At 38.3% G+C, this 21,871-nt stretch overlaps 1 protein-coding gene across 1 annotated transcript in view; it reads left to right on the top strand.

Annotated features, from left to right (window-relative positions):
* The window catches only part of LOC129222474 (uncharacterized), a 57,746-nt gene extending 37,328 nt beyond the window's left edge, over positions 1-20,418 (top strand). The window contains exons 3-5 of the mRNA XM_054856988.1: positions 8,699-8,841; positions 16,463-16,604; positions 20,184-20,418. Coding sequence (XP_054712963.1) covers positions 8,699-8,841; positions 16,463-16,604; positions 20,184-20,418 — 520 coding nt within the window. The remainder of the gene's footprint in view (positions 1-8,698; positions 8,842-16,462; positions 16,605-20,183) is intronic.
* The last annotated feature ends 1,453 nt before the right edge of the window (positions 20,419-21,871 follow it).

The raw sequence follows: 21,871 nt of genomic DNA, 5'->3' as shown, positions 1-21,871 counted from the left end.
TTCTACGACTGAAGGAGGCTTTAACATCAACGCCTATCCTCGCCTATCCTCAGCCTGAAAAATCCTTTATCCTGGACACTGATGCGAGCAACGAGGGCATCGGAGCTGTTTTATCCCAAGAAATTGACGGAAATGAACATGTCATCGCTTACTGGAGCAAATGCTTATCAAAGTCGGAGCGAAATTACTGCGTCACCAGAAAGGAGTTACTGGCCATAGTGAAAGCTGTAGAACACTTCCATCATTACCTCTACGGCCGAAAATTTCTGCTTCGGACAGATCATGCCTCATTAACTTGGCTTTTAAACTTCAAAAATCCGGAAGGTCAGATAGCCAGATGGATACAGCGGCTCCAGGAATATGACATGGAGATCAAGCATCGAAAAGGGTTATCTCACGGTAACGCTGACGCTTTATCAAGGAGACCCTGTCCTGAGAACTGCCACTATTGTTCCCGAATCGAGAAACAGTATGGAACGACTAGCCCTACCGCCTATCAGGTGACAGTGACTCCAACATCATCAGAACCTGATCCATGGAGTGATGACCAAGTTCGAAAAGATCAACTTGAAGACCCCGACATAAAACCAATTTTAGAGTTCATGGAAAGTGACAGTCGACGCCCTAGCTGGCAGGACGTTTCCATCTTCAGTCCTGCAACAAAAAGATACTGGGCTTTATGGAACTCACTCCATTTACGGAACGGCGTGCTACACCGGAAATGGGAATCTGACGACGGCAAGACATCTAGGTGGCAGTTACTACTTCCTCGATCCAGGATTTCAGATGTTCTGAAAGAAATACATAGTAGTGCGACTGGAGGACATTTTGGTGTCTTGAAAACTCTCAATAAAGTTCGGGAGCGCTTCTTCTGGAGCAAGGCGAAGGATGACGTGGAGAAGTGGTGCCATTCTTGTGACGCCTGTGCTGCTCGTAAAGGACCGAAGAAGAGAAGCAGAGGGAAGCTACATCTGTACAACGTTGGAGCTCCTTTCGAACGAATTGGGATCGACATCCTGGGTCCTCTACCAAGAACTGCTGATGGGAACAAATACATTCTTGTTTCCATCGACTACTTCACCAAATGGCCGGAAGCATATCCCATTCCAGATCAAGAGGCTACTACCGTAGCAGAGACTCTAGTCCAACATTGGATCTCGAGATATGGAACACCTTTGCAGATTCATTCCGACCAAGGGAGGAATTTCATCTCTGCTGTGTTTAAGGGCCTATGTCAAATTTTCGGAATTGAGAAAACTAGGACAACACCACTACACCCACAATCGGACGGCATGGTGGAGAGATTTAACCGCACAATCCTGAATAATCTCTCGCTTATGGTATCCAGAAATCAACAGGATTGGGACAAGAAGCTACCTTTGTTCCTGCTGGCCTACCACAGTGCTGTCCACGAGACTACCGGATTTGCCCCATCTCAGATGCTCTTCGGACGAGAGCTTCGGCTACCTTGTGATCTCGTCTTCGGTCGTCCTCCGGATGCGCCTTCATCGCCTGAGGAGTACATCCAGGATCTCCAGGCCCGGTTGGAAGACGTTCATAACTTCGCACGAGAGCGAATCAACATCGCGGCGGAGAAGATGAAAACCCGATACGACACAAGGTCTACTGGACATGAATTCAACGAAGGCGACAAGGTTTGGTTATGGAATCCCATCCGACGGAAAGGTCTTTCACCCAAATTGCAGTCGCATTGGGATGGACCCTACAAAGTCGTTAACCGACTAAATGACGTCGTAGTGAGGATCCAAAAATCACCTAATGCAAAACCTAGGGTTGTACATTATGATCGGTTAGCCCCATACTATGGCCATAGTTCATGAGTATTACGTAAACAACCATGGTTGATAACATAAAAGTTGTAGATAATTTTTGCTTTTAATGTTTAGTAATATTTCTTGTTATTATTGTGTTTTCTGTATCTGTTAGTTATAATTTAATGTGTGTAATTGTGAACTTGTGATAGAAGTTTGGCACCCTTTCTGGGGATTGTACTGCCCGGGACGTGCAGTCCTTAGGAAGGGGGCAATGTTACAAATTCTGTAAATAGTAATTATTGTAGGAACGTAACCTGTAAATAGTTTCCCGTAATGAATATACAACCCCTTTTTCATATGGCTAAAATATACGACCCCTATTTTATTTTTTCTTTTCATTGATAACGGTCTACGCATTTCGGGAAGCCGAAGGAAACGTGTAGAATGTTGTGGAAAATTCTTTTCGGTGTATTTAAGCCGTTAGCGATGGATAAACAGTCAGTTTCGATTGAGAATTCGTTAGTGTATTGGCTCTGTTTATAGCGAGGCATTTCGCTGTGTTGTTTTCGTATTTGGAAGTAAATACGTGTGTAAACGTTGAGTTTACGGTGTTGTGTGATAATTGCTTAATTGCTGATGAATAATTTGGCAGTTGTTGAAGATCTTTCCTGTACATAGTGTAAATAAATTTCCTGTGTTTTTATCAAGAACTGTGTCTTCATTTCAAGAAAGTGGAAGTCGCACCGAATCCGTTACAATATTTTTTTCAAAAATCATATCAACAACTAATTCAAATTGTGTAATGGTGCCAGCATGCAGATTCTACTTTTCAGTGTTAATAGGGGCGCCACGGGGAGAAGCCACACGAGGTCGCTGTGATCATCTGAAAATTTTCCTTATCAGGCAAATTTTTTCTAACAATTCAGCAAATTTGGTGACATAATTTCAATTTTTAAATGCCCAAATGTCCCTTGTCATTTGTTCTTATGTAAGCATTCCCGTATTTTATCGTTTGGAAAAACTTGGAGTTCCATTCGGCAAATTGAGAATTTCTGCCCCCCCCCCCCAAATTTAGGTTCGGAGCACCCCTGAGTGTCAAAATATTACTTACACTGTAGTGCTTATGTTTTGCCAAATCTATACTAATATAAAGCTGAAGAGTTTGTTCGAAAGCGCTAATCTCAGAAACTACTGGTTCGAATTGAAAAATTCTTTTTGTGTTGTGAAGTCCATTTATTGAGGAAGGCTATCGACTGTATAACATCACGCTATGACTGATAGAAGTGAAGCAGAACTTAATTGAAGTTAAACCATTAATAATCATGGTGCTTTTTTTTCTGAGCAATCACGATTGCTTATTATTCTGACTGTTTTGATGTGCTATCATTTTATTTCCCGCCAGCACCCTCTGCAGCACCACCGTCGACCGGCTCCTCACGATGCTGCTCCTATAGCGAAAGCCGTCCGGTTGCGTCCATATCCTACGCTTACACGCATTCCTCCACGCACCTACACACACACACATACACCTACACACACACACACAAACACATACACACAAACACATACACCTACACGCATACACAAACACATACACACATACACACAACTACCCACACATTCATGCCTGCAAACAGACACAAACACATATGCCTACACACACATACATATACCCCGCCCCCACGCACACGAACACCCGTACACACAACTACCCACACACTCATGCCTGCAAACAGACGCAAACACCCCTGCCTACACACACATACACATACCCCCTACACACAAACACATATACCCTCCACACACAAGCCTACATACACACACACACTCGTGATTGCGAAAAACATAATTTGAATTCAAAATGACAAAATTAATTTTTTTTCTCTTTTTTGTGCATTATTAGCTCGAACCTTTGTTGCCAGAATAGCTCAGTCGGTAAAGCACTGAGCCAGCAACCCTAAGAGTCCCGGTTTCGAACCCGGCTGCGGGCGGGAAGATTTTCAGCATTAATTACTCGGCTCATTTAAAAATTAATTGGTTTATAAACCAAAAGTTTTCAATGATTTTATTTATTGTTTTTTTTTTTTTTTTATTTAACGGAAAACACCGATGTGGGTAAGGGTGTGTGATTCTTTACTGTATATATATAATATATATATAGCGTGATGTACTTAAAATAATTTTTTAATACATTGTTGTCTTATTAACGCAGGAAAAACCACGGCGCACAGCTAAAAATAAAGGAAAGTATAAATTGTTTCTCAATATTATTATTGACCCAGCAACGTTGGGTATGTTTGTTAGTTTGATATACATACATTTTTAAAGCAAAACAGAACAGCATTTACTGGTTCGAAACAAAGTAATCAACACTCAAATAAATAACAGCTAAAAGAAATAACCAAACTTTCACAATGTGTACACACAAATTAGAAATAATTCAAACATTCTGAATTCCAAAGGAACTATCTCGTAACATTTGCAAACTAGAACCCAAAATTTATTTCTTTTATTTACCTCAACATTATGCATAATCAATTTCCCTCCATTCTGGCTTCCGTTTCCTAGGAGCTTTACTTTTTAGTTCGCATCCCAAACTCTATTCGTGCCGATTCGCTTTGCAATTAGGAAGTATTCAAACTCTTCTTGAAAAATGGCGTCATTTCAATTCCATCATGCAGCGTCGTTTATTATCTCGGTTACACAAAAGTCCAATCTAAGATTTATGTAAAACAGCATTCCTTGCTAACTTTTTTTTTATACTCACTCGCTGCGAAAATTGGATGCATTTTGTGAGAGGATTTGGAGAAAAAAAATAGTTCGAGGAAGTTTTATACCGTCATGTTTGGGAGTTCCGCGGAAAGCAGAAATACAACTTCCATTTTGGGATAGGAGGTTTTCAATTCTTGCGTTTTGAATATTTTGCTCAGTTTGTATCTGTAAATTAAAATGACTGCTTCACGGTGCGGTAAATATCATTTAAGAAAGAAAATTGATGCTTACTTCTTTTGTGGTTAAAAACTGGAAAAAATACGACGAGAAATGAACAAATTAGAAGTTTATGTTGTTGTAATACTGATAAAAATTATCTTCTCTGACAGAACTAGTAATTTTGAACCATATCTTTATCTTCACTAATAATAAAGCTGAAAGTCTCTCTGCCTGTCAGGATTTCTGTCTGTCTGTCGGGATATCTGTGACGCGCATAGCGCCTAGACCGTTCGGCCGATTTTCATGAAATTTGGCACAAAGTTAGTTTGTAGCATGGGGTGTGCACCTCGAAACGATTTTTCGAAAATTCGATGTGGTTCTTTTTCTATTCCAGTTTTAAGCACAAAATTAACATAAGATGGACGAGTAAATTGCGAAATTATCATAACGTGGAACCGTAACATGGGCACAAGCCAATTGGCGAGAAAATTCACCATACATTATTTGTTAATATACAGGCGAACCAAAAGACCTTTTAATTTTTCTATAACGGGCAAAGCCGTGCGGGTACCACTAGTTCACATATAAAATATTTCGAATTCATTGCTTCAAAATTTTCATTTTTTTCTTCTAGGTACAAATTTAGAGTCAAAAATATAAAATAACTTTTAAGCGCAAGTTCTATCATAAAATAAAGTATATTTTCTTTGTAAGCTGAAATTTTCGAAACAAAGTTCCATTTTTTTCGTTTCGATTTATCTTAACTATTTCACTTTGCCCCACAGTCACCTACATCGGTTTTTTGTAAGGACAACTAAACCATGCGATGGAACAAAATTAAGTTTGACGGATTGCAGAATCGTAATGGTTCATGTAAAGATACAAGAAACAGCAGGAATATCACAGGCTAGAGAAACACCTGATGATAACGAGATAACCAGACGACACTGGTGACGAAAGAAATGTCGAAAACCTCCAAACTCCATGCTAAGTCAAGGTACTACTTTGATAAGTAGAAAGTGAACAAAAATCATATTTTAAATTTTTGACGCATTCGGTTTAGGAAGGTAAGATGACGAATTGGGTACGATGACGAATTTAGCAGGCTTATAAATCTATCATTGATATCAACATCCATCATTTCTAATACATGTAACGAAGTTGACTGCAAAAGATGTCGGAATGGATTGATTCGCAAGACGTAACCAGCACGATGTATTTTTCTTGCTTGTGATTGCAAATTTTCTGACTTTGTAACGTAAGGAATTTCTCGACGACAGCAACTTAATCATCTGTGGTGTAAAATGTTGACGATTGGCTACGGTACTGAAAATAAAACTCAAAAAAAAAAGGTAGAATGGGGTAAAAGTACAAACGCTGGGTGGGTAACATGACGAGTAGATCCCTCATTAATCATCTTCTCAGAAATGTTTTTGAATACTTATCCCATTCGAGTAAAACTTTATGGATCAACATTTATGCAGATAAAGGTTCTCAAGCTTTGTATACTACTGATGCTATTAAAGCCAAAAGGAAGGTTGCCCAAGTCAAAGATTCTCCTATTTCATCAGAGTTCCCTCCAAACCCAATCAAGTCAGCAAGACTGTTAAAAATTCAGGAAACTTTTCCAATAAATATTACTGTAAAATGGAGTGTTTACAATACAGAAAAAAAAATTACAGTAAATTGTACCAAAAACAATAAATGATTGCAGCGCCAATTGATACACCACGTGACTTACAGTGCGAAGCAGAAAACACCGCATTTCCCCTCACTGGATGTGTCCCAACTCGTATGGTGGGCAGCAACGCCCCCTGCCAATCCGAAGGTAGCAAAATTGAATCTGCTGCCCCCATTTTGCGTTTTTTAACTCTTGTTTATTATACCGTGAAATTTTACAGTAAAATAGAATTTTACGGTAACAGTTTCTGGCAACATGGATGCCAGTAACTTTTATCGCAAAATTTCAGGATTTTTTCTAACAGTGTACCTTCTTAAGATAAATAAATACCTTTGTGCTGAACAGTAAAGTAAGACAAAACAACGTAAGCAGAAGCACAAATTTGTAAATTACAGCAGACACGTGTTTCGGCGTTACAGGGAACGCCTTTTTCAATGCAAAAACTAATGAGCTTACGGATGAAAGATAACAATTTTTGTTTCTGTCTAAAACAGCCAAAAATTGACTATCGTTCTCAGGTGACTATTAAGAAAACAACCCGGTAGCAAGGGAGGGAACTTCTTTCGTGCCACATTTTAAGACTTTGTTTCTTTATGAATAGCCAATTATTTTATTCCTTTCATACTTCACTTTTTTATTTCTTTCCGATTGGTTGGTACAAAAACTAATGGCGCAAGCAATTTTTTGAACGAAACTAAAAGATAACAATTTCTGTTTCTGTCTAAAACAGCCAAAAATTGACTATCGTTCTCAGGTGACTATTAAGAAAACAACCCGGTAGCAAAGGAGGGAACTTCTTTCGTGCCACATTTTAAGACTTTGTTTCTATATGAATAGCCAATTATTTTATTCCTTTCATACTTCACTTTTTTATTTCTTTCCGATTGGTTGGTACAAAAACTAATGGCGCCAGCAATTTTTTGAACAAAAGTAAAAGTTAACAATTTCTGTTTCTGTCAAAAACAGCCAAAAATTGACTCTAGGAAAGCCCTTTTAATAAATCATACGATTTTCTTTGACGGGTAGAAACATCATAGAATATTCAGAAAATCTGTTAGACCATGGAGACACATAGAGTATATATCATTCGAAATTAATCATTAAGAACTATTCCATCAGAACCATCCAGCTGAGCTCTTTCTTGCTCAGGAACTATTTGAGAAGGAGATGCTCGGTGAAAACATGCTAAGAACATGTTGTTTAGGGTTTGGGACGGGAGAACATACTTGTCCAAACGATTTTATCAGTTTTTTACGTATTTTTAAAGGTTTTTTTTTTTTTCTTAATGTTTACTTTTAGCTGTTCTTCGTCATACCCATCTCTCTTCGTCATCTTACCTCATATAGGTGGAGTAAGTTGACGAAAAACGCTTTTTGTTCTTGATGATTTATTTTTAATACTTCAAAAAGAAATAACCAGAGTTTCAATTTTTTAATTTAACCTAGCAATTTAAGGAAGTCGAAGGTGTAAGTTTCAAAACTGTAATCCACATCCTAAAGCGAGAAAAAACGAGCTGATGTGTGCATCACATGACTTCCTTTTAGTCCAATTTAAAGATAATATGCCTCGGAGTGAGCAAAGAAACACTTTAAATATTTTCACCCCAAGTTTGTTGCGAGACGAAGCAAAGAAAACGTTTTATACAGTTAAATTTTCGCAATATTGGCAGTTTTAATGTGATTCAATGGTTAACTCTCTAAACATGGCCAAATTGAAACCAGAATTAAAAAAAAAAACACACCAAATTCGTCGCCAAATTGGCGACAAAACTTGGCAACCAAAAGCTAGGCGAAATATTGCCAAGTGTTTGCCAAATTATAACACCGCTTGAGTTTATATTGAAATTAACAATGATTTTACCTCAAAAAGGTGTAAAAGATCCCCTTTGGAACATCCGAATGCAACCAAAAGAGAAGGTGCACAACTAGACCCCACTTAGAGTCTATATACCAAATTTCAACTTTCTAGGACATACTGTTCTTGAGTTATGCGAGATACATACGCACATACACACATAAATACGTACATACGGACGTCACGAGAAAACTCGTTGTAATTAACTCGGGGATCGTCAAAATGGATTCTCCAGGTGTCTATACGTTCTTAGACATGTATCCACCTGTTGTCGGATTGAAAAAAAAATCAATATTCATTCGGGAGTGAGCAAAATGGAAATTATGCCCGATTTTTGAATGAAAATTTTTTTGCGAATACAGTACTTCCTTTTTTGTAAAAGGAAGTAAAAATGAAAGCTTAATATACTCATTACCTTTACAAAACTTCGCCCTAATGAATTTTTGTTTCTTGTCAGAAATTTGAAGAAAAGCGTGTTATGTGTGGATGAACATATGAAAAGTTGCTTTACTGCCACCCAGAGGAAAGTCTTCAATCAGGTCGTTGCTGGTGCTCGACAATTTTTATTGGAACTATGCGTATCTGGAAAGATACAAGATAGTAAGTTTACTTTTTTATATAAACTAGTACAATAAAAACGCCGCGACACTTATGAGAAAGAGTTATTTATGAGTAATTAATTGGTGTGGCGTGTGTGTTATTGGAACTATGTGTATCTGGAAAGATACAAGATAATAAGTTTACTTTTTTATATAAACTAGTACAGAAAAAACGCTGCGACACTTATGAGAAAGAATTGTTTATGAGTAATTAATTGGTGTGGTGTGTGTATTATTGGAACCATATTGTAACGGATTCGGTGCGACTTCCACTTTCTTGAAATGAAGACACAGTTCTTGATAAAAACACAGGAAATTTATTTACACTATGTACAGGAAAGATCTTCAGCAACTGCTAAATTATTCATCAGCAATTAAGCAATTATCACACAACACCGTAAACTCAACGTTTACACACGTATTTACTTCCAAATACGAAAACAACACAGCGAAATGCCTCGCTATAAACAGAGCAAAAATCTTCTCAGTTCGAAATATCAATCGAAACTCCCCCGTTTATCCATCGCTAACGGCTTAAATACACCGAAAAGAAATCTCTCAAATATTCCAGAAAATGCTACAACGTTCTACAACTACACTTCCATTGATAAAATCAGTGAATGAAATAAGAAAAAAAGAATAGGGGGTTGTATACTTTAGCCATATGTTAAGGGGTTGTATATTCATAACAGTAAACTATTTACAGGTTACGTTCCTACAATAATTACTATTTACAGGATTTGTAACATTGCCCCCTTCCTAAGGACTGCACGTCCCGGGCAGTACAATCCCCAGAAAGGGTGCCAAACTTCTATCACAAGTTCACAATTACACACATTAAATAATAACTAACAGATACAGAAAACACAATAATAACAAGAAATATTACTAAACATTAAAAGCAAAAATTATCTACAACTTTTATGTTATCAACCATGGTTGTTTACGTAATACTCATGAACTATGGCCATAGTATGGGGCTAACCGATCATAATGTACAACCCTAGGTTTTGCATTAGGTGATTTTTGCATCCTCACTACGACGTCGTTCAGTCGGTTAAGGACTTTGTAGGGTCCATCCCAATGCGACTGCAATTTGGGTGAAAGACCTTTCCGTCGGATGGGATTCCATAACCAAACCTTGTCGCCTTCGTTGAATTCATGTCCAGTAGACCTTGTGTCGTATCGGGTCTTCATCTTCTCCGCCGCGATGTTGATTCGCTCTCGTGCGAAGTTATGAACGTCTTCCAACCGGGCCTGGAGATCCTGGATGTACTCCTCAGGCGATGCAGGCGCATCCGGAGGACGACCGAAGACGAGATCACAAGGTAGCTGAAGCTCTCGTCCGAAGAGCATCTGAGATGGGGCATATCCGGTAGTCTCGTGGACAGCACTGCGGTAGGCCAGCAGGAACAAAGGTAGCTTCTTGTCCCAATCCTGTTGATTTCTGGAGACCATAAGTGAGAGATTGTTCAGGATTGTGCGGTTAAATCTCTCCACCATGCCGTCCGATTGGGGGTGTAGTGGTGTTGTCCTAGTTTTCTCAATTCCGAGAATTTGACATAGGCCCTTAAAAACAGCAGAGATGAAATTCCTCCCTTGGTCGGAATGAATCTGCAAAGGTGCTCCATATCTCGAGATCCAATGTTGGACTAGAGTCTCTGCTACGGTGGTAGCTTCTTGATCTGGAATGGGATACGCTTCGGGCCATTTCGTGAAATAGTCGATGGAAACAAGAACGTATTTGTTCCCATCAGCAGTTCTTGGTAGAGGACCCAGGATGTCGATCCCAATTCGTTCGAAAGGAGCTCCAACGTTGTACAGATGTAGCTTCCCTCTGCTTCTCTTCTTCGGTCCTTTATGAGCAGCACATGCGTCACAAGAATGGCACCACTTCTCCACGTCATCCTTTGCCTTGCTCCAGAAGAAGCGCTCCCGAACTTTATTAAGGGTTTTCAAGACACCAAAATGTCCTCCAGTCGCACTACTATGTATTTCTTTCAGAACATCTGAAATCCTTGATCGGGGAAGTAGTAACTGCCACCTAGACGTTTTGCCGTCATCAGATTCCCATTTCCGGTGTAGCACGCCGTTCCGTAAATGGAGTGAGTTCCATAAAGCCCAGTATCTTTTTGTTGCAGGACTGAAGATTTAAACGTCCTGCCAGCTAGGGCGTCGACTGTCACTTTCCATGAACTCCAAAATTGGTTTTATGTCGGGGTCTTCAAGTTGATCTTTTCGAACTTGGTCGTCACTCCATGGATCAGGTTCTGATGATGTTGGAGTCACTGTCACCTGATAGGTGGTAGGGCTAGTCGTTCCATACTGTTTCTCGATTCGGGAACAATAGTGGCAGTTCTCAGGACAGGGTCTTCTTGATAAAGCGTCAGCATTACCGTGAGATAACCCTTTTCGATGCTTGATCTCCATGTCATATTCCTGGAGCCGCTGTATCCATCTGGCTATCTGGCCTTCCGGATTTTTAAAGTTCAAAAGCCAAGTTAATGAGGCATGATCTGTCCGAAGCAGAAATTTTCGGCCGTAGAGGTAATGATGGAAGTGTTCTACAGCTTTCACTATGGCCAGTAACTCCTTTCTGGTGACGCAGTAATTTCGCTCCGACTTTGATAAGCATTTGCTCCAGTAAGCGATGACATGTTCATTTCCGTCAATTTCTTGGGATAAAACAGCTCCGATGCCCTCGTGGCTCGCATCAGTGTCTAGGATGAAGGATTTTTCAGGCTGAGGATAGGCGAGGATAGGCGTTGATGTTAAAGCCTCCTTCAGTCGTAGAAATGCATCTTCGCAGTCTTTGGACCATTCAAACTTTTGCTTGCTCTCCGTCAGCTTATGCAAAGGTCGTGCGATGTTGGAAAAACCCTTTACAAACTTCCTGTAGTACGTGTAGAGCCCCAGGAAACTTCGCAGCTGATGGATGTTTTCGGGACGACTCCAACTCTTGACTGCAGATACCTTTTCTGGATCGGTTTGTACACCTTCAGAAGAGATGATGTGACCAAGGTAGTTCACTTCCCGGCGGAACAAATTACATTTGGACGGGCTTAACTTCAGATTGGCTTCCTTAAGCTTCTGCAGCACCTTCCTAAGATTTGCCAGATGTTCTTCGAAACTGCGTCCCACGATGATGATATCGTCTAAGTAGACCAGACAGGATTCGTAGGAAAGTCCTCTTAACACTGTCTCCATAAGACGCTCGAACGTAGCTGGTGCATTGCAGAGGCCGAAGGGCATCACTTTAAACTGCCATAAGCCTTGTCCAGTTGTAAACGCTGTCTTCTCTCGGTCATCAGGGTGTATCTCAACCTGCCAGTAGCCGCTCTTCAAGTCCAGGGTCGAAAACCACTTGTGTCCGGAAAGAGTGTCCAAGGTGTCGTCTATCCGTGGAAGAGGGTAACTGTCTTTCTTGGTGATTTCATTCAGGCGTCGGTAATCGACACAAAATCTGGTGGAGCCATCTTTCTTTCGGACTAAGACGATGGGAGAGGCCCAAGGACTGGAAAAAGGTTCGATTACATCATTCTCCTTCATCTCTTTCAGGAGGGTCTCAACCTCTTCCTTCTTGGCGAACGGTAGTCGTCTTGGATGCTGTTTAATAGGGGGGTGTTCTCCAGTGTAGATCCGATGCTGCGTCAAATTCGTCCTGCCCACATCCTCCGATGTAGATGAAAACAGATGCTTGAAGTCGTCCACCAATTGTTCCGCAGCAGTTCTTTGATCTTTCGATAATGGCGCACTCCCAATTAACTTCGATGTCAAGGACTCAGAAGACACAGTTTCGGGGGAATTGATTCCTCTAATGATGCAGTTTACTGGAGTACAAGTTGCTAACACTTCACCTTTCCGAATATTTCTTGGCCTTTCACTCACGTTGGCGACTCTTACAGGAATTACATCCTTAGAAAGGTCCACAAGCGTAGATGCTACCAGCACTCCTTTCAGGTTATTGTTTAGTTTGGGGTATTCAACGAGTCCAAATCGAAAACTATTGTTTTCTTCAATGGAGCCAGGTATTAATGATTCTGACCTTGAGGGAATCGATAAATCTGTTTGGGCTATTATTTGATGAGCGGATTTTACATCACTTTCTGCCAGGAAAACGGCTATGTCTTCTCTTATCGAGTGCAGCTCATTAGTCTTGAAGTCGAGGTTGAAGTCATATTTCTTTAAAAAGTCCAATCCGAGAATGAAGGGGTCTGTGATAGCAGCAACGAATGCCGTATGATGGTAAGTGGCATTTCCAAACACAATTTCTAAGTTCACTTTACCTTCAATCTCGATCTTGTCACCTGTCACAGTTTGGAGGGTAACGCAGGGCGGCGTCCATAGAATGTTGAGTCCAAATTGACGAGCCACATCTGTTCTAATGATTGTAACATTGGCTCCAGTGTCAATAATCAGTTCGCAGGGAAACCCGTTTGCATATGCGTAAACAAACAGTCCATTACTGCCGCCACTCGTCGATGAAATCTGGAAAACTTTAAGATGGGGCTCATTCCAATTTGGCGACCTCCGCCCCGCGAGATTGCCATGGCTTAGTTTTCCTGGACCTGCAAGGGAGAGGTGCTTTTCCCTCTGGCTTCTTGGCGAGCTTCACAGTTTCTTCGTAAGTGACCCTCGCCACCACATTTCCAGCACTTAAGTGATTGTCCATTTTGGTCCTTGGGAGCCGAAGTCCTTTTGAGGATTCCTGCAATTTCTTTTATTTGCTTTTCCAGTTCAGCAAAGCGTGACGAAACCGGATCAGGCTCATCAGTTTTCACGCCGCGGATTGAATGACGATCCTTGCGGGTTGCTTGCTGGGCGGCCTCCAACTTCATCGCATACACAACAGCAGAGTTCAGGTCTTTGACATCCGCCATCCGTAGAGCTTTCTGGATTTCCGGATCTCGAACCCCGTCGATGTAGTAGTTGAGTGCCAGGTTGTCCCGAACATCCGCAGGACAGTCGCAAAAAGCAAGATGAGACAGTCTCTCGACGTCCGCCGCTAGCTCTTGCAGGGTTCCTCGGTTTTCTGGAAACGGGACTTCAACTGGAGTCGGCTGAAATCTTTCTGGCACTTCTCACCGAAGCGAAGCTCCAACGCAGCTGTGAGGGCGGCGAAATCCAGGCGCTGGCTGTCCGGAAGGGTCTGAAGAATGTCCGCTGCGTCACCTCTCAGGGATGCTGCAAGATGGCAGGCCTTGGTAGCAGAGTCCCATCCGTTCGCTTCCGCCACTATCATGAATTGAGTTTTGTAAACCTGCCACGAAGTTTTCCCATCAAATGTGGCAAGTTTAATGGACGGTCGAGCAACCGATGTGGGAGCGCCAAACTGTACAAAACTGCTTTCCGCGGTCGCAAATCTCCTTTCCATGTTTTTAATTTTCTCATCCACATGATTTTCAACTGTTGCGATACGGTTTTCTACTGTTTCAAGTTTTTCATCAAAAGCATCAACTCGATGCTCTATCTCATTAAATTTATTTTCCATCACAGTCTTTACCGAAGTAAGGTCGTTTTTAATTTCCTCTTGGTTAGAAGCTAAATCATTTTTCAGTACCATTAAATCACTTTTCAATTGTTCTTGATTAGCCGCAATGTCATTTTTTAATTGTTCTTGATTTGCAGTAAAACTTGCAGTCAAATCACTTTTTAATTGTTCTTGATTAGCCGCCATATCATTTTTTAATTGTTCTTGATTAGCCGCCATATTTTCAGTCAAGTCGCTTTTCACAGCATTAATTGCTTCCAGAAGTTGTTTTAATTGGTCATCCATTGCGTGAGTAATCACCATAAAAACGAAGTCTATAAATTCAAACAGTCTTTATGAAAAAATGTCCAAAGTCACACTTACTCCAAGAAAGTCCAGAAGAAGCCCCACGTTGGGCGCCAAATTGTAACGGATTCGGTGCGACTTCCACTTTCTTGAAATGAAGACACAGTTCTTGATAAAAACACAGGAAATTTATTTACACTATGTACAGGAAAGATCTTCAACAACTGCTAAATTATTCATCAGCAATTAAGCAATTATCACACAACACCGTAAACTCAACGTTTACACACGTATTTACTTCCAAATACGAAAACAACACAGCGAAATGCCTCGCTATAAACAGAGCAGAAATCTTCTCCCAGTTCGAAATATCAATCGAAACTCCCCCGTTTATCCATCGCTAACGGCTTAAATACACCGAAAAGAAATCTCTCAAATATTCCAGAAAATGCTACAACGTTCTACAACTACACTTCCATTGATAAAATCAGTGAATGAAATAAGAAAAAAATAATAGGGGGTTGTATACTTTAGCCATATGTTAAGGGGTTGTATATTCATAACAGGAAACTATTTACAGGTAACGTTCCTACAATAATTACTATTTACAGGATTTGTAGCAATATGTATCTGGAAAGATGCAAGATAGTAAGTTTACTTTTTTATATAAAATAGTACAGTAAAAACGTCGCGACACTTACGAGACAGAAATATTTATGGGTAATTCATTGTTGTGGTATGTGTGTATGGTGATAGGAGGCTTATTTATCATATCCCACTTTAAAACGGCATTTTAAACTGTGCACTAAGGAAATATCTTCGCTAAGAAACAACTTCACTTAATAGTAAGACAGCAGAATCGTCTTATCAACTTAAATGTGTGACTGTTTGTGCAGTTATTATTTGTTGAGTCAATAATCATGCTGAACTATGATTTTTTTTCTTAAGTTGTTGCCAATATCATTTCTGCTAATATTTTCTTCAAAATTATTTCTCATCTACATTAAAACTCCAATTACCTGCATCAATTGGGACCAGACCCCATTCGGATGCTCAAAAATTCGAATAATTGAATTTTTCTGAAAGAGAGGACTAGTTTAATCAATTACGGTATGTATGTTGAAAATGAGAGAGAAAAAAGCATTTTAAAAGAGGAAAATAGCTTTTGAATAAACACTTTAAAAGGTAACAATTTTCCGTGTTAAGTTTACTTACAAATATTGTATCAGTGTATTAATACAGAATGTACCAGAGTTGGCCGGGTTGGACCCAATGTTTTTTTTTTTTTTTTTTTTTGAAAAAAACCCTTTTAAAAAAACTATAACTTAGCTCACTTTTGGGGGGGGGGGGGGTCTCGTTCTGAGAAGTTTTAAATAGAATTAATTATTTTAAATACTTTTACAATTTAAACTTATTATTTATTTGTTCTTCACTACAGACAGACAATAAACATGAAAAAATGTGTTTTAAACTTAAATAGTCTTTATAAATGCATTGTACTTTTACACTTAAATACACCAATGCACTCACTTTCTTAAGTCTTAACGGCATCGAAAAAAAAATATTTCACAGATTTTAAATAAACATATTTTGCATTTTACTATAACTGATCAAGAAATAATTCAAAATATCTTGACTAAGTCATGTTAGGTCTGATTTTCTCAAGGTTTGTAGATTGTATAGTGAAAACTAATTTATCTAAAAAGCTTTCATGTGAATTATTTTCATGTGAATTTTTGGTTTTCTGAATGAGGATCCATTGAAATTGATTCGAATAATTAGAATTGTACTGTATTTTTAACAGCTGAATAACTGATTGCAGAACTAATCTCAAATATCTTTTCAGCATATCTGAGGCATTCCCCCTGTTACAAAAACGTGTCTCTATCCGAAGAAAAATGTGCGCTCAAGTATCAATACTTGATTCAGCTATCTGAGAATGTAGACAAAGGAAGAGATGTTGATGAAGGCCTTAGAGAATCTTGTTGGTTAGTAACTTTTATGCAAAATAAATTCTTGAAAACCTTTGTGTTATGATATAGCAAGGGAGACTTTCGGTTTCGAAAGTTTTGGCTACATTCGGAATCTTGCCAATATTTTTGAAGTTATATAATTTAATCTAGCCGGAATAGTATGTAGAATGGAAGGAAGTCAGTTTTGTCTACTCTTATATAATTGGAGAAAAAAATTCCGATTACTTTACTTTGGCAAAATTACAATAACTGCGAAAAAATTTCATTGCCGAAAGTTTCCTCATGAAAGATCCTATGCAAGAGCTACTCCAATCAAGACATTTTATGAAAGAGATATCACTCATTATATACAAATTGCAGAAAAAAATAGAAAATATACACAAGTGATTTTTCCGCTAACTTGCGGAATTTCGCAAATTTCAATCTAAAAATTCGCGAAATTCCCTTCCGGTTTTTTTTATCCGCGTCACGAAAAAGGAAGGGGGTTTTAAGTTTGATGTGTCTGTGTATCTGTGTGTCTGTCTGTGGCACTGTGGCGCCTAAACGGCTGGACCGAGTTTGAAAAAAAAAAAGAATTGTTCGAAAGGAAAGTTGATCGAGAGTGTTCTTAGCTAGGTAGCATCTTTGGATGACATTAATTAACGAAGATATTAATTAAAAACCTCTAAAAGGTTTTTCGCGATTTTTGCTGTGAAAACATAGTTTAAAATTTTAAAATTTAATACCAAAATAAAGAGAATATTTTTCCGCGTCTGATAGAATGTGTTTGGAACTTCCATTCTTCATAGAATTCGAATTATATCGTTTTTTCAAAGCAGATTTTAATAACGGCTAAACTTTTATTCACGCGATTGATAACCGAATTCGTTGTTGGCCGACGAGGAAATTAAACGCAATGTTTTAAAAATTTTATCTGTTGCCAGTTTCTATTTAATAGCAAATAAAATACTTGACATTGATTTTTAATAATGTAAGGTTTTTAAAAGGAATTTCAATTTTCCCTCTTGATTCTACAGTTGCGACTCAGTCGGTTTTTTTTTTTTTAAATTTTTAATTTTATCGCTGCTTGCTCTTTAAAGTTTTTAGCAAGTTTTAAAAAGAAAAATATTAGATTTTAGTAACAAAATAAATAAATAAATAAATAAATAAAAAACTTTGCCCAAGATTTGCTATGCGTGTTTAATAGTCTACTATTCTTAGAGATTGCTACTAATTTCAGACAAACTGCAAAACAACGTAAGCCTATTTTTACACGCGCAAGCGAAAGAACGCATGAGTTATTGTTAGCGCTCAATCTTTCTGCATCCTACTTAAGAATCAGGTTTTTTAGTTTTAACGTTGTTTTAAGTTCATTTATGAAGTAAATAAATTAAATTTCTTCTTATTTTTGTAAAAAATTCAGTTTGAAAATGTAGTCTATATGCCCCATAAGAAGCTAGTAAATTATTTATAAAAAAGCAATGAAAAGGAACTAAGCGGAAGCAGTTATTAACAAGTAATCTACTAAGAAAAAACTAATATGCTTTTAAAATACGTTGTTTTCCCCTACCGTTGAAAAATTAATAAGATACAACAGTTTGTACTAATTAGTAAAATTCTGCGATTTTAAATCTTCAGATCTACGGATTTGCATAAAAAACTTTTACCTTTTTTGTTTCTTAGCCATCACATGTATGAAATAAATCAGGCTGCTCGGTTTACAGACGAGCAGCGTTTAGTTCATGCGCTTGCAGTCGCGACCTATCTCCATCAGTAGCTATTAAATTAATTATTCATTCGTCATATCTAAGAATTCACTGTATAGCACAGAACCTTGCAAAAGGAATCAAAGTCTCAATTTACAAAAATGCAAGATTTCGTGCGAATAAGCACAAACTGAGTCAAACAACTATTACTTGTATATTTTCTGATTTTACTAATCTTTCGTTTATTGCTTCTTAGATTTTATACCTACTTTGTTGCCCATTTTTCATATTTCTCTTTAACAAAGTTACTAAATTTAAGACAGATAACTATTGTCAATTTTATACTTTTTAATTAGTATCTACTTTTTCTTTCTGGAAGGTATAATGTGGCTCTGATAAATACTTCTTTTTGAATAGTTTAGTGAAAATTATTGACACGCATTTGAGTTTGAATGTTTTTTCAAAACTACTACGAGTGTATAGTATAACTTCAGTTTAATGATTTCCTTAATTTAATGATACATTTCACTGGTCCGGATTTAACTGCATTGAATGTTTATGCTCCTCGATTTAACGATTTCCTTAATTTAATGATACATTTCACTGGTCCGGATTTAACTGCATTGAATGTTTATGCTCCTCGATTTAACGATTTCCTTAATTTAATGATACATTTCACTGGCCCGGATTTAACTGCATTGAATGTTTATGTTCCTCGATTTAACGATTTCCTTAATTTAATGATACATTTCACTGGTCCGGATTTAACTGCATTGAATAATTATGCTCCTCGATTTAACGACCTTCTTGATTTAAAGGTAGGGGAGGGTGGCCCATAGCGGGTAAGTTTTGGAAGAACGCTTGAAAATTGTAGTTTTTGAATTCTCATCACAACAATTTCGGTTTTATTTCCAAGCAGGATTCTTGAACTTCAAAGTAAAAAGTGATTTTTGGATTATTTCAAACCCAATATTTACTTATTATCAATCTTCGCAAAATTTGCAAACTCGCTTTGCCCTACCGGGTTGTGGTTTGGTACATTTGCCAATCAAATATGAAGTTATAAATGATTAAAATAGTTGACTAGCTACCTGCCATTATATAAAAAAACATAAAACAGTTGTACTTATCCACTTTAAAGTCAGCACATTTGTTTATAAAACATAAAGAAATAACTAATTAAATTAATAGACTAATTAATTGCCATCCTAAAAAATAACTTTTTAAAGTTATACTTTTCCTATTGAAATAGAAAATCTAAGTCAGCACACGAGTCAATAAATTACAAATAAATATATGATTAAATCCCATATCCGCTTTGTCCGAAGGCACTTTTTTTTCCCCCTAATAATTATAACCTTAAATTAAAAAAAGAAACAAACGAAATAACTATCGTAGTGTAGGTGAATGGTGTCAGAATAACGTAATGTTATTGACAATCAAAAAATAAGCTGATCTTCGACGAATCACAAGTTACAAAACTTCATTTTGTTTTAGAAATTTTTTTTTTTTTACTTTAAGCCTGGTTGTGCCATGCCGCTTCACTGCTGCTTCGCTGGGACTGATTAAAACTCAGGGGGGGGGGATCATGTAACCATGACATACGTATGCATCGCCGCTTACACACCATGGGGGGGGGGGGCATACGAAGGCTTACCCACTTTGGGCGACCTACCTGCTTTGGGCCACCCTCCCCTAACTTTTTCCAGTGCCTTGACAATCGTTAAATCGGGACTATACTGACTGTATCCCAACTCAACTCTACGTCTCTAACCTTTCTATATTACCCTGAAAAGAAGTAAACATTGTCAAGATTCAACTTATCAGAACCACACTATGCTACAGCATTCTTAGCTTTTGAAGCTTCGCTGAAATGCATTCACAAATGCGTTTTTTCGTTTCTTTCTAGTGCCTTCAACGCGTTTGTGCTCTGTAAAAACATACACGTGGACAAAGACTGTGGTAAAGAAGCTGGCCAATTCCTCCGCCAACATCTAGACCGCATTTCCAGTCCACTGATACACGAACATTGTGCGCATTACATGTATGCTACTGATGCCTGCAGCACATCAAGGGCTTCCATCTCAACAAACTATGGTTTTTTATTTCTCAGCTTCAGTTTATTAATGCGCTTGTTGACGTGAAGCATGTTTTTATTAGTTTCTGCCAGTGACTCATCTGCCGAACGATCTCAAAGACATAATTCTACTCTTCAGTCAAGAACATTTCTATACTTTGGAGCAAGATGCTCAATTCATTAGCACAAACGAGTTTTTTTTGAGCATACATTGGCACTTTATTCGCAGAATTTTAAACTTTTGGGTTTTAATTGTTATGTGTGTTCGCATAAAAGAGACCGTTATCTTTATCTTCTTTACTAATAATAAAGCTGAAAATATCTATCTGTCATGATCTCTGTGACGCGCATAGCGCCTAGACCGTTCTGCCGATTTTCATGAAATTTGGCACAAAGTTAGTTTGTAGCATGGGGGTGTGCACCTCGAAGCGATTTTTCGAAAATTCGATGTGGTTCTTTTTCTATTCCGATTTTAAGATCAAAATTATCATAAGATGGACGAGTAAATTACGAAATTATCATAACGTGGAACCGTAACATGGGCACAAGCCAGTTGGCGAGATACGAAATTATCATAACGTGGAACCGTAATATGGGTACAAGCCAATTGGCGAAAAAAATCACCATACATTATTTGTAAATATACAGGCGAACCAAAAGATCTTTTATTTTTTCTATTACGGGCAAAGCCGTACCACTAGTTACTAATAACAAAGCTCAAAGTCTCTCTGTCTGGATATCGGGATCTCTCTCTGTCTGGATGTCTGGATCTCTCTCTGTCTGGATCTCTGTGACGAGCACAGCGCCTAAACCGTTCGGCAGATTTTCATTAAATTTGACACAAAATTAGTTTAGCATGGGGATGTGCTCCTCGAAGCGATTTTTCGAAAATTTGATTTTATTCCTTTTTTATTCTAATTTTAAGAACATTTTACCGAACAAATTATCACAACATGGACGAATAAATTACCAAATTATCATAACGTGGAACCGTAACATGGGCGAGCAAATAGCCATAGCAAATTGGTGAGAAATTCATCATCTATTATTTGTAAATATACAGGCGAACCAAATGACCTTTTAATTTTCTACTACGGGCAAAGTTGTGCGGGTACTACTAGTGTTTCATAACATGAAGCATCAACTTTATAAAAAAAAAGCTTTCTTGTATTCGAAAAATGGTGATTTGTACGTACTGCGGGTGTGACTGTACGATCACGCCCGCAACAAGTACAAATCATTATTTCATCTGGTGGGGCTCGTTAGAAGTACAACCATTTGCAAACCTAGTGCGATCCCAAATAAAGCATCCATTCTTTCATGTACCACCACTATCGGCGGATGCTTTTATTACGAGAGATTTGGTTCCCAGTTTTCCCACTAGATAGAGACACCTGGTCCCTCTTCGATGCGAAACTGCACAAGAATTTTTTATTTTGTCCAGACCACTCCAAGCCAAAAGAGTACTCGATGGAACTTTTACATGCCGCATAATCATACGACATGGACGCTGCCAATTT

Source organism: Uloborus diversus, chromosome 5 (genome assembly GCF_026930045.1).
Source record: "Uloborus diversus isolate 005 chromosome 5, Udiv.v.3.1, whole genome shotgun sequence".
NCBI lineage: Eukaryota > Metazoa > Arthropoda > Arachnida > Araneae > Uloboridae > Uloborus > Uloborus diversus.
This window is presented reverse-complemented; position numbering and strand designations above follow the sequence as displayed.